At 42.6% G+C, this 12491-nt stretch overlaps 1 protein-coding gene across 4 annotated transcripts in view; it reads right to left on the minus strand.

Annotated features, from left to right (window-relative positions):
• CCDC169 (coiled-coil domain containing 169) overlaps positions 1 to 12491 on the minus strand; it is a 61731-nt gene that overhangs the window by 13742 nt on the left and 35498 nt on the right. For 3 of the 4 annotated variants that reach the window (XM_015120915.3, XM_015120911.3, XM_077974262.1), the window contains 3 exons: positions 7067 to 7165; positions 6812 to 6865; positions 2381 to 2457 (listed from right to left, as the gene is read on the minus strand). In XM_015120915.3, the coding sequence (XP_014976401.1) occupies positions 2381 to 2457; positions 6812 to 6865; positions 7067 to 7165 (230 nt within the window). Of the gene's footprint in view, positions 1 to 2377; positions 2458 to 6811; positions 6866 to 7066; positions 7166 to 12491 lie in introns of all 4 variants that reach the window. The other variant, XM_077974261.1, reaches the window with a different exon arrangement.

Raw genomic sequence — 12491 nt, forward strand, 5'->3', positions numbered from 1 at the left:
AGTGAGGAAGGTATGTTGAAAGCTGAGATGGGCTGAAAGCTAGGCCTCTTGTGCCAAACAGTTAAGCCAAAGTGTAAATGCAAAGGGAAGATTCTTAAAAGAAATTAAAAGCACCACGTTAGTGAACACGCAAATGATAAGGAAGCAAAACAGCCTTTTGCTGACATGGAGAAAATGTGAGTGGTCTGGATAGAAGACCAAAGAAGCCACAATATTCTCTTAAGCCAAAACCTAATCAAGAGGAAGGCCCTAAATCCCTTCAACTCTATGAAGGCTGAAAGAAGTGAGACAGCTGCAGAAGAAAAGCTAGAAGCCAGCAGAGGATGGTTCATGAGGCTTAAGGAAAGAAGCCCCCTCCATAACATAAAAGTACCAAGTGAAGTAGCAAGTGTTGATGTCATACCTGTTGCTGCAATTTTTTGCTGGAGGAATTAAGTATGTCTTATGTGCTGCAGCAAGTTACCCAGAACTAGCTAAGATCATCGATGAAGGCAATTACACTAACCAACAGATTTTCAATGTACACAAAACAACCTTCTGTAGGAAAAGGATGCCAGCTGAGAAAAATGGGAAATTCTGGCCTTCTCCATTATTATCAAACCTCTGAAGATTCTGGAAATCCCCCTATCTCAGACCCACAGTCCATGTGACTTTAAAAATAAAATGTGGAGGAAACTGTGAAAACCATGTCACCTAGACATTCCTAGCTAGAGAGGAGAAGACAATGCCTGGCTTCGAAGCATCAAAAAAAACAGGTTGACTTGTCTAATGCAGCCGGTGACTTTATGTTGAAGCTAATGCTCATTTACCATTCTGAAAATCCTAGGAATTATGCTAAACCTAATATTCCTGTACTCTGTAAATGAAACAACAAAGCCCAGATGACAGCACAAGAGTTTAGAGTTTACAGCATGGTTTATTGAATATTTTAAGCCCAGTGTTGAGACCTACTGCTTAGAAAATAAGATTCCTTTCAAAATTTTATAACTCTTTGATAATGTACCTGGTTACATCCAAGAACTCTGTGGGAGATACACAAGAAGATAAATGCTGCTTAAATGCCTGTTAACATAACATCTATTCTGCTGCCCACTTATCAAGGAGTAATTTTAACTTTCAAGTCTTATTATTTAAGAAATACATTTCATAAGGTTATATCTGCCACAGATAGTGATTCCTCTGACGGGTCTGGGAGAAAACCTTCTGGAAAGGATTCATCATTCTAGATGCCACTAAGAACATTTGTTATTTATGGGAGGAGGTAGAAAAATGTCAACATTAAAAGAAGTTTGGAAGAAGTTGATTCCAACCCTCACAGATGACTATGAAGGGTGCAAGACTTCAGTGGAGGAAGTAACGGTAGATGTTTTGGAAGTAGCAAGAGAACTAGAATTTGAAGTAGAGCCTGAAGAGGTGACTGACTTGCTGCAATCTGACAATAAAATTTGAATGGATGAGGAGTTGCTTCTTACAAATGAGCAAAGAAAGTGGTCTCTTGAGATGAAATCTGCTCCTGGTAAAGATGCTGTGATGTCATTTTTGAAATGACAGCAAAGGATTTAGAATATTCTATGGACTTGGTCGATAAAGCAGCAGCAGACTTTGAAAGGATTATGCCAATTTTGAAAGAAGTTCCGCTGTAGGTAAAACGCTATCAAACCACCACACAAATGACAGAGACATCTTCCATAAAAGAGTCAATCGGTGCATCAAACTTCGTTGTTGCCCTCTTTTCAGAATTTGCCACAGGCACTTCAGCTTTCAGCAACCACCACTCTGATTCATCAGGAGCCACCAACATCAAGGCAAGACCCTCCACCAGCAAAGAGATTATAACTCACTGAAGGCTCAGATGATCAATAGCATTTTTCAGCATAGAATCTTTTAAAATTAAGATATTTACATTGTTTTTAGACATAATGCTAATGCACACTTAATAGACTACAGTAATGGTATAATGGTATAAAAATAACTTTTATATATACTGAGAAACCCCAAAATTTGTATAACTCACTTCATTGTGATACTAGCTTCATTACAGTGGTCTGGAACCAAACCCATAACATCTCCAAGGTATGACTATGTTTATGTCATTGTTAATGGTGTAGTTTTAAGCTCTCCTAGGTACATATTATTTTAGTTTAAAAACTAATATATTATTGTGCTTGAGGACCAAAAATGTATCTGAGATCTAAAAAAAAATGTGTATAAATAGTGGAACAGATCACAACTTCTTTAAGTTCTCTTACCATCTGCAATTTTATATTGTTGCTATAAAACCTAGACGTTCTGCTTCCAAAATATAGTGGACACCTGTTTTGTCAGTGGCATTTATGTGCAAATGTAATTAATTAGAAAGAAAATATGTAGCTAGACTTACGTTTTCACTAGATTCTCTTGCATCCTAGGCAGTTGATCCATCTGTTGCCTTTTAGAAACTTGATGTAAACCAGAACCCTGAAATACAAAAATTTGAGTGTTTATCCTCTTAGTTCATAATTGATTTCAGAAATAAGAGAGATAGTCAATTCTCAATTAACTCTCCCATAACCTGGTTTTTCTGCAGCATATGTAAGAGAAGCTTTTTGTGTGTGAGCTAAGATATTAGATCATTTGATATGAGTGACAGGTTTGGGTATATTGGAACAGAAAATAGAATTCATTCATTCCTTCAGCTAATGTTATGGAGCATCTACTATATGCTGCCACTACATTAAGCACTTAGGTACAAAGACAAACGGGTCCTAGTTCTATTGGGGAAACAACAAAATAAATAGGTGACTATAATTAAATGCCTTGATAGAGATGTGCACAGGTGCTTTGTAAGCATACAGGAGATGTAGTTAATTGAGGGTTTGGGGGGCTCCACATGGAAGAGTAGCCAATTAAGAACTAAGGAAAGGATATTCTAGGTAGAAGGAACAGTAAGGACCTCAGGTATAACGCAGTAGATATATCCAGAAACTGCACATAGCATTTGGTCTAACGGCAGTCTAGGATATTAGCAGGGACAAGGTTGCAGAGACAGGTACAGCCAAGTTGGAGAGGACCCCATAGAGACCACACCACAGAGCTTTGCTGTGATCCTCTGGGTAATGCAAACTGAAGGTTTTTAACAGGAAACAACACTATTGTATCTGTATTTCAGAATGATAGGCAGCAGAGAAGAAAAATGGGTGCGGCAGAGTTAGTTAAGACTTTGGTCACTATGCTGTTGACATTATATCTAAAGTACTAAATTTAAACCTAAGTACTACATTTAAACCTAGGGAGCCACATTTTTAAATGAACAATAACAGAATTGTCCAAAAAGGCAGCTGAAATACCTGGGCAGTCTGGAACCTATGTTATGGGAATGGCTAATGTAACTTAATATTTTAGCTTAGAAAACAAAACAAAACAAAAAACTAAGGGAAGACTGAGAGGCATTTACAAATCTTTGAAAACCTATCTTGCAGGAAGAGTGTAGACTTGTTCTTATTCTTCAGAGGATGTAACTAAAACCAATGGATTTTAAGGAAGTTTCAGGAAAGGAGAATAAGAGGCATCATATGATATTTTAACAATTTTAACAATTAGAACTTCCTGATAATGAAACAGAAAAGCCTGAGATTCCTTATCTGTGAGCTAAAAGCATTATATTCCTCAACCTCTCACAGCCATTGCTAAAATTCTATGTTTACGAGGATAGAAGCTAAAGCTTAAGTTTATTATGTGTTGCAAAAAGCTCTAATCAGTCTTTCTGCCTGACTTTAAGTAATGTAACGTACCTATGTATTAAAAAGCTATTAAAAAGAACACTACCTATGTCCGTAGTGTTCTTACGTTGTGCATATCAGAAGACTCCCAAGAGGGGGAAACTCAGTTTCATTCAAAACAGTGAATCAAGAGTGAGACAAAGCCACAGAGAGGACAGCAGCAGAAGGATAAACAGCACACTCAGCAAATAGCTCTAGTTATCTACCAATGAATCAATTATTTATGTATTCAGCCTGGGAAGAACTGCAAATCATCCATTAACCTTTCCAATCACCATAGTATCCACATGGTTAGAACTGTCCTTCACTATAGAGATTAACAATTCACTCTAGAGTGAAAATCCTTATTAACATTTATACTGGGGACAGGATTAACATCTTCCTGGGAAGCTGTTAAAATAGGCTTTTATCGTATGTTCAGTGATCCTGTGGAGTCAGAGTAGGATTATTTCACATAAGTGAATTTTTCAGATAAACAAAGGTAAATGAATGCCTTGGGGACAAAAGACTTTACTTTTAACCTTAAAAGAATCCTTCAACAATGTTTTATATATCACCTTTTTCTTAATAACTTGGGCTTAATATTATGAACATAAATTTCTATTTTATGTTCAGTTCAGTAAAGAATTTTGCATATTTCCTTTTTGCCACTCTTTGTGAAAGGGAATAGAAAGCATGAGTCACCCTGCCTGACCTCAGGGAGGAACCTACAGCTGAGTGAAGCAAACAGATGTATCAGCAATAAGGGACCAGGAGGAAGGCTAAGGCAAGCAGAAATTCTGGTGTCCCTGTCACAGAGGGGCTCGGAAAATCAGAAAAGAAACATAGGAAAGTGATATTCACCATTTCCTGGAATTTAAAACCTACTATGTGCCAGAAACTTCACCCAGCACTGCACATATATTATTTCTCTACATACTCACAAAACCCCTGCAAGATACTGATACTTTCTTTTCACAGGTGAGGAAGGAAATTAAGGCCCAGAAAGGTCACATAATAGCAAGTGCAGAGCTGGGATTCAGATTCAGATTTGCAATCCCACTACAGTCTGGTCTTTTCATCACGTCATGGCCCCATAAAGAGGTAGTGTTTGTGCTAGACCTTGAAGGAAGTGGAACTGGCATGTATGAGAAGGAGCACATTCCAAGCACATAGTCTGAGGAAAGGCATAAGGGTGCCTGTGTTCTAGGAGGAATCAATGCATCCAGCCCAGTATCAAGGACCATGAAGTTTAAGCTAATCATCCATTTTACAGACAAGAGACTGCAAGAGCTGATCCTATCTTGTCTCAATTTCTTCTTGTTTACCTTAGTCAACACCGCAACACACACTTCCCTTTACCCATGATAGACCTTTCTCAAAATTTTCTAAATATCCCCCTATTGGCTCTAATCCCCAAACCTAATGCTCTTCCTCTCAATCCTTTCATTAATCCCTCTAGATATTCGGGATCAGTGACTAGCAGATTATTCTTCATGCTACTCCCATCCTCAATATCCTCTACCTCCTTGTCAGACCTAGTTGTGTCTTCAGGACTCCAACCCTCTTTTCGGCTCTTTTTCCCTTGATCGTCACTGTTGAACTTCTTCACAGCTATATCCTAGACTATTTTTTCTTTTCCCACTGTATATTCTTCCCAATGCATTTCATTCATTCAATGACTTCATTTTTTTTTTTTTTTTTTTTTTTTTTTTGAGACAGAGTGTCGCTCTCTCGCCCAGGCTGGAGTGCAGTGGTGCGATCTCGGCTCACTATAAGCTCCGCCTCCCGGGTTTACGTCATTCTCCTGCCTCAGCCTCCCGAGTAGCTGGGACTACAGGCGCCCGCCACCTCGCCCGGCTAATTTTTTGTATTTTCGGTAGAGATGGGGTTTCACCGTGTTAGCCAGGATGGTCTTGATCTCCTGACCTCGTGATCCACCTGCCTCGCCCTCCCAAAGTGCTGTGATTACAGGCGTGAGCCACCATGCCTGGCCTACTTCACTTTTTATATGTTAACAATTTTCAAATCTTTATTTGTTTCCTGAGAGTCATATATCCAACTGCTCTTTGGACACTTCCATTTGGATAATACACACTGAAAACCGAGTTTACATCCTAATCTTAAAACATTACCAAAATAAGATTAATACTGATTACATATTTAAATGTCAGATATTATGCTATACAAATACTAAAAGATGTGGTGAATGCTGTGAAACATTGAGATGGTCTTTTTAACTATAACATTAGAAATCATAAATAAAAGATAGCTCTGACAAGGTCAAAACAAAAACTCTACAATACCAACAATATCATAAATAAAACTGAAAGGCAAATGAATAGCTTGAAAATAGATGCAACATCTTTCATAACTTACTGATCACCTCCCTGTCCTGTATTTATAAGTACGCACTTCTACCAACAGCAATTCTGATCTCTCAGACCTTACCATGCATTATTATAAAGTGAAGTGCCTTGAATTTCATGATAGTACAGAGATAGCAGCTACCAGTTGGAATTCTAGTGATTAGGGATGAAACTAAAAGGATAATTAAGGAAGCAAATATGAAAAATAATCTCTTAATTTGGAAAACTGTTATGTCCTTTTTACTTTTTTTTTTTTTTTGAGATTGAGTCTTGCTCTGTCATCCAGGCTGGAGTGCAGTGGTGTGATCTCGGCTCACTGCAACCTCCGCCTCTCAGGTTCAAGCTATTCTCCTGCCTCACCTCCAAGTAGCTGGGACTACAGGTGCTCACCACCAGGCCCAGCTAATTTTTGGCATTTCTTGTAGAGACAGGGTTTCACTATGTTGGTCAGGCTGGTCTCAAACGCCTGACCTCATGATCCGACCGCCTCGGCTTCCCAAAGTGCTGGGATTAGAGGCTTGAGCCACCACACCCAGCCCTTTTTATCTTTTATACAAGTTGTGTATTTTCTTGTCTACCCTCCATATTTAGAAACTTAATTCCAACATCTGCTTCTCTCCCAAACCAAAACAAAACCTAGAAAAGTGAAAAATGTAATTTATAGTAAGAAGAAACACTTAGAATTTGGAAATAAAAAAGAGTTACCTGAGACATTTCAGCTAGGTATGTACGGCGTTCATTGCTGATCTTCTGGTAAGCCTATGTGAAGATACAAAAGTAAAGGGTCCAGCATATGAGAAGATTAGCAATACTAGCAAGACTAAGTTAAGGTGTATGTCTCTATAGTATAGGAAATAGTTTTGTAAGCATTTTGTGATAATTATAGAGTAGGTTTGTAGATAACATTAGAAATAATGGCAGTTTCAAAGGAATTGCTAAGTATATAGAGTAAAAACAAACCTTTGATTCTTGTTCCAGTTTAAGTGCATAGTATTTCACTTGACTTTCAAGAGTCCTCTTTTCTTTTTCTAGCTGTTTAAGTAATGTGTTTAAGGATTCCTGAAAATGTAAATAGTAAAATTTTATATGTATTCATGTTCTAAACAAAATAAGAAATGACCATCAATGTATTCACTAGCAAATGCCTTGTATACCTAACATTCTGTGATTTCATAATTCTATGATGTGTACTTTTTTTTTTTTCCAGACAGAGTCTCACTCTGTCACCCAGGCTGGAGTGCAATGGCGTGATCTTGGCTCACTGCAACCTCTGCTTCCCAGGTTCAAGCGATTCTCTTGCCTTAGGCTCCCAAGTAGCTGGGATTACAGGCACCTGCCACCATGCCAGGCTAACTTTTTGTATTTTCAGTAGAGACATGGTTTCACCATGTTAGCCAGGCTGGTCTCGAACTCCTAACCTCAGCCTGGTCAGGCAGGTGATCCACCTGCCTCAGCCTCCCAAAGTGCTGGGATTACAGGCATGAGCCACTGCACCAAGCTGATGTGTACTTTTTAAGTAATGGCAATAATCACAATATTTATTGAACGCTAACAATATATCATGTGTTGTACTAAGTGCTTTTCTTTTTTTCATAGTAAGCTATCTTTATTTGAAAAATGGTATCGTACAAACCTAACACTGTCTATCAAACTTCAATAAGGGCAATTTCAGCATCAACTAATGAATAGTAGCTCAACTAACAAGAGACCAACCAAAAGCGCTTTCAGAGGAGCAGCACTGGCTGATGTTCTGCTGGGGCTGTGGGCATTCAGAACCTGGCTACAGGGAAAACATAACCAAACCCGCTGGTGCTTTGGACCCAAGCCCTCACATCGTGACCTGCCTCCCTCCTGGGAGCCCTGGCACTTCCAGGTTCCTTTGGCACTTCCTGGCCCCTGTGGGGGCAGGAACTTGGCCTCACAGTCAGCTGGCTTCTGCCTGTTGTGGTCATTTTTTTTTCCAGAGTGCCCAGAGTGCTCTCTCAGTGGACATGGCAGTCACCCAGCTTTCCTGAGGTGTTTTCTCATGGAAGAGGGTCTTGTTATGAAAACTGGAAGTGTCTTTCTTCAATTCTTGGGCCAGTTCTTGGAACAACTTGTAGCAGTGTGATATAAGCAGTTCAAGTTTTCAGGTGCCTTGTGAAGTCTCTGGTCGGGGTCCAGGCAGTAGGTGTCCTCCTCCATGGACTGCTGCTGAGGCCCCATCATGTGTTCTCCATGCAGTTCAGATAGAGTGGGGAGGGTCAGCTACAGCTTCAGGAACTCCCCCTCAGGCTGTGCCCTGGCACCCTGCAGAAAGGCCTGCTCCCTGGCGTGGTGGCTCACACCTGTAATCCCAGCACTTTGGGAGGCCGAGGCAGGCAGATCACTTGAGCTCAGAAGTTCGAGACCAGCCTGGCCAACATGGCGAAACCCCGTCTCTACTAAAAATACAAAAATTAGCTGGCATGGTGGCACATGCCTGTAATCCCAGCTACTCAGGAGGCTGAGGAAGGAGAATCACTTGAACCCAGGAGGCAGAGGTTGAAGTGAGCCAAGATCGTGCCACTGCATTCCAAGCTGGGTGGCAGAGCAAGACTCCATGAAAAAAATGGAAAGGCCTGCTTGCCGATCAGACTTTGGACTTGTCCTGTGAATTCTTTCCTTCTTTGGATTTCTTCCCACAATTGCATTCTGCTTCTCCAACTACCCCTCAGGAAATAAGAAGGATGCACCTATGCTACCATTGTCATCCACAGTCTTCTTTTTTTTTTTGAGACGGAGTCTCGCTCTGTCGCCCAGGCTGGAGTGCAGTGGCCGGATCTCAGCTCACTGCAAGCTCCGCCTCCCGGGTTTACGCCATTCTCCTGCCTCAGCCTCCCGAGTAGCTGGGACTACAGGCGCTCGCCACCTCGCCCGCCTAGTTTTTTTGTATTTTTAGTAGAGACGGGGTTTCACCATGTTAGCCAGGATGGTCTCGATCTCCCGACCTTGTGATCCGCCCGTCTCAGCCTCCCAAAGTGCTGGGATTACAGGCTTGAGCCACCGCGCCCGGCCTGTCATCCTCAGTCTTCAGAGGAACTTGTGGCCGGGACGCTGGGGGACCCACTATGTCCTTCGCTGATCCCCATTCACTGCCAAGTCCCCGTCCTCCACGTAGTCTCTTACCACCCTTGAGCAGATACAGGGCGCTCAGCACGGTGTGGGCCAGGGAGGTCAGTTGTCTCACTCCAGTATTCATGGGCTGTTTCATTCTTGCCTTGGTCTGCTCCGGCCTTTCCTTCTTCTCCTTCTTTGCCTGCAAGTGTTGCTTCCATCTTGCAATTTCTTGGCTGGGCAGTTGTGCAGGTTGCTGATGGTCAGTGCTGTCATTCAGATCATCTGCAGTTTGTCCTTAAAGATCTCCAGCGTGCTGTGAAGTGTGAGGGATGTGATTTGCATCAGTCACTTGGGGAAGTTCAGGAGGCCTGTTTTTTCATGCTTGTCTCAGAAGCTCACTGTTTTAGTTTGTTCTCATGCTGCTATGAAGAAATACCCGACACTGGGTAATTTATAAAGAAAAGAGGTTTAATTGACTCATGGTTCTGCATGGCTGGGGAGGCCTCAGGAAACTTACAATCATGGTGGAAGGCACCTCTTCACAAAACGGCAGGAGAGAGAATGAGACCAAGCAGGTGAAATGCCAGACACTTATAAAGCCATCAGATCTTGTAAGAACTCGCTATCATGAGAACAGCATGAGGGAAACAGCCCCCATAATCAATGACCTCCACCTGGTCTCGCCCTTGACATGTGGAATTATTACAATTCAAGATGAGATTTGGGTGGGAACACAGAGCCAAACCATATCACTCAGTCATGTCCTGAAGGGAAGGCCTGCTCATTTCATTTAGAATCCCTCAAGCAGAGGTTTTGGAGCAGTCAAGGACTGACCTCCAGCATGGGTGATACGAGGCCCCCACCGGCTTGGGGTGCTGACCACATCTTGGCCCTGGCCTTTCTGTGGACCTCACCCTGGTCTGAACCCCCTGGGCCATCTCTTCCCTTCTTCTCACTGCATGTCATCTCCTGATCATAAAGGCCACCACAGCAGCACATGTCCGATCACCCAGAGTGTCCATAGGTTCCCTGGCACTAGTCCTAGGCTGCACATCACTAATTACTACTGCCTACAGGTGGGCCAGCAGAAGCTGGGTGGGCATTGTGTGGCAGACAGAGGTGCTCCGTGGTTCCTGAGGGCTCTGCAGCTCTGCTTCCATTTGCCAGTGGCCTGTGGGCCAGAGCTTACCACTAGTGTTCTGTGTCTAACACAAACAAGGGCCTATCGACCAGGTAGACCACTCACTGAGCTGGGGGTAGGGGAGGCACCTGGTATTACAGAAAACTGTATTCTTGATTTTGCTGTACAAATAGAAAGTGACATTACTTACGCAATGCCTTGGAGGAGTGGAAAGAGCTCATGGCAGCCCCTAGCTCAGGCCACTCCAGGCCCCATCTAGCCCTACAGCACAGCTACAAGGTCAAAGCAGGGCTATGTCATAGCCCTGTGTCCACACATAATCATCTCGGGGCAGTGTGGTGGCCACCCCTGGTGAGGCTCATTACCCTAATTTCAAGTTTCCTTCTGCTTCAGGGAAGCCTGGTCCTGCCTACAAAGAGTCTGTCTACCAGCTGGGCATGGTGGCTCATGCCTGTAATTCCAGCACTTTGGGAGGCTGAGGCAGGCAGATCACAAAGTCAGGAGATCGAGACCATCCTGGTCAACATGGTGAAACCTCGTCTCTAATAAAAATACAAAAATTAGCTGGGCGTGGTGGCGCACACCTGTAGTCCCAGCTACTTGAGAGGCTAAGGCAGGTGAATCACTTGAACCTGGGAGGTGGGGGTTGCAGTGAGTCAAGATGGCACCACTGTACTCCACCCTGGCAACAGAGCAAGACTCCATCTAAAAAAAAATAATAAAAAAAAGAAAAACAATCTTTCTACCTTACTAGATGGAGCTCTTTGTAAAAGGGACTATGTTTTCTTCATCTCCATATCCCCAGTAGCTAGCCAGTGCCCAGTATACACTAAGGCTCAGTCAACGGCTTCTTATCTACTTTGACTTAGGACATGTCACTTCCCCTCTTGACCTCCATATTCAGACCTGTGAATGAGTAAGTGGGCAAAGGTCCCTCTAGCTTTAAAACCCCTCCAATATAGAGAGAACTCAGAAACCAGAACCAGAAGCTGAGGAACGGTGAATGGAGCATTTTCCCTGGTGTGATGGATGAGACTGTAGATCTGGTTACTAGGGTGATTTTTTTGCCACTTGAAAGTCCCTGCAGAATGTGACCCTAGTTTTCAAATCAGACTCTAGAATGATCTTCAGTGTTGGTGGTTTTGCTTTTGTTTTGAGACTGTTATTGACACAGCAGCTTCTGGAAATCTTTTTCATGGAGAGTATGGGGGCTTCTTTGGCCAAATTGGGTGGGTGCAGGCTCCATCAGCTCGGCAGCTGCTGTCTGGGCCACAGCCTGTCTGCTGAGTCCTGCTCCCCTACAGAGGTTTCGGTCAGAGGCATCTGAACAAGAGCAACTCCATCTTGAATACAGGCTGGGTAAAATAAGGCTGAGACCTACTGGGCTGCATTCCCAGGAGGTTAGACATTCTTAGTCACAGAATGAAATAGGCTGACACAAGGTACAGGTCACAGAGACTTTGTCAATAAAAGGATGCAGTAAAGAAATGGGGCAAAACCCACCAAAACTTGAGATGGCAACAAAAGTAACCTCTGGTTATCCTCACTGTTCATTATATGCTAATTATAATGTATTAGCATATTAAAAGACACTTCTATCAGCACCATGACAGTTTACAAATGCCATGGTAACATCAGGAAATTACCTGTATAGTCTTAAAACGGAAGGAACCCTCATTTCCAGGAATTGCCTACCCCTTCCCCAGAAAACTCATGAATAATCCATTCCTTTAGCATATAATCCAGAAATAAGCAAAAAAAAAAAAAAAAAAAAAAAAGCCAGTCAGCACCCCTGGGGGCTGCTCTGCTGATGGAGTGGCCATTCTTTTATTCCTTTATTTTCTTAATAAACTTGCTTTCACTTTACACTATGGATTTGCCTCTAATTCTTTCTTGTGCAAGATCCAAGAACCTCTCTTGGAATCTGGATCAGGATTCCTTTCCGTTAAGTTTCTCCATACAGTGTGACTGGCCATGTCATCTGTCACAGGTGTGAAAACACTCAAAACCAAGAGCCTGAAGCTTCCGGGTAAGGATGAGTGCCTACCGAGGAATCCTGCTTCCTGCAGGCACATCTAAAATGTGTTCCTGTGCTCGGGCCCTGCTCTTTCCAAGAAGGCAGGCTCCAGGGATTCCCAGGATCCCCCTCCCTCGGAAACCACAATC

The sequence above is a fragment of the Macaca mulatta genome, chromosome 17 (assembly GCF_049350105.2).
Source record: "Macaca mulatta isolate MMU2019108-1 chromosome 17, T2T-MMU8v2.0, whole genome shotgun sequence".
NCBI classification, from domain to species: domain Eukaryota; kingdom Metazoa; phylum Chordata; class Mammalia; order Primates; family Cercopithecidae; genus Macaca; species Macaca mulatta.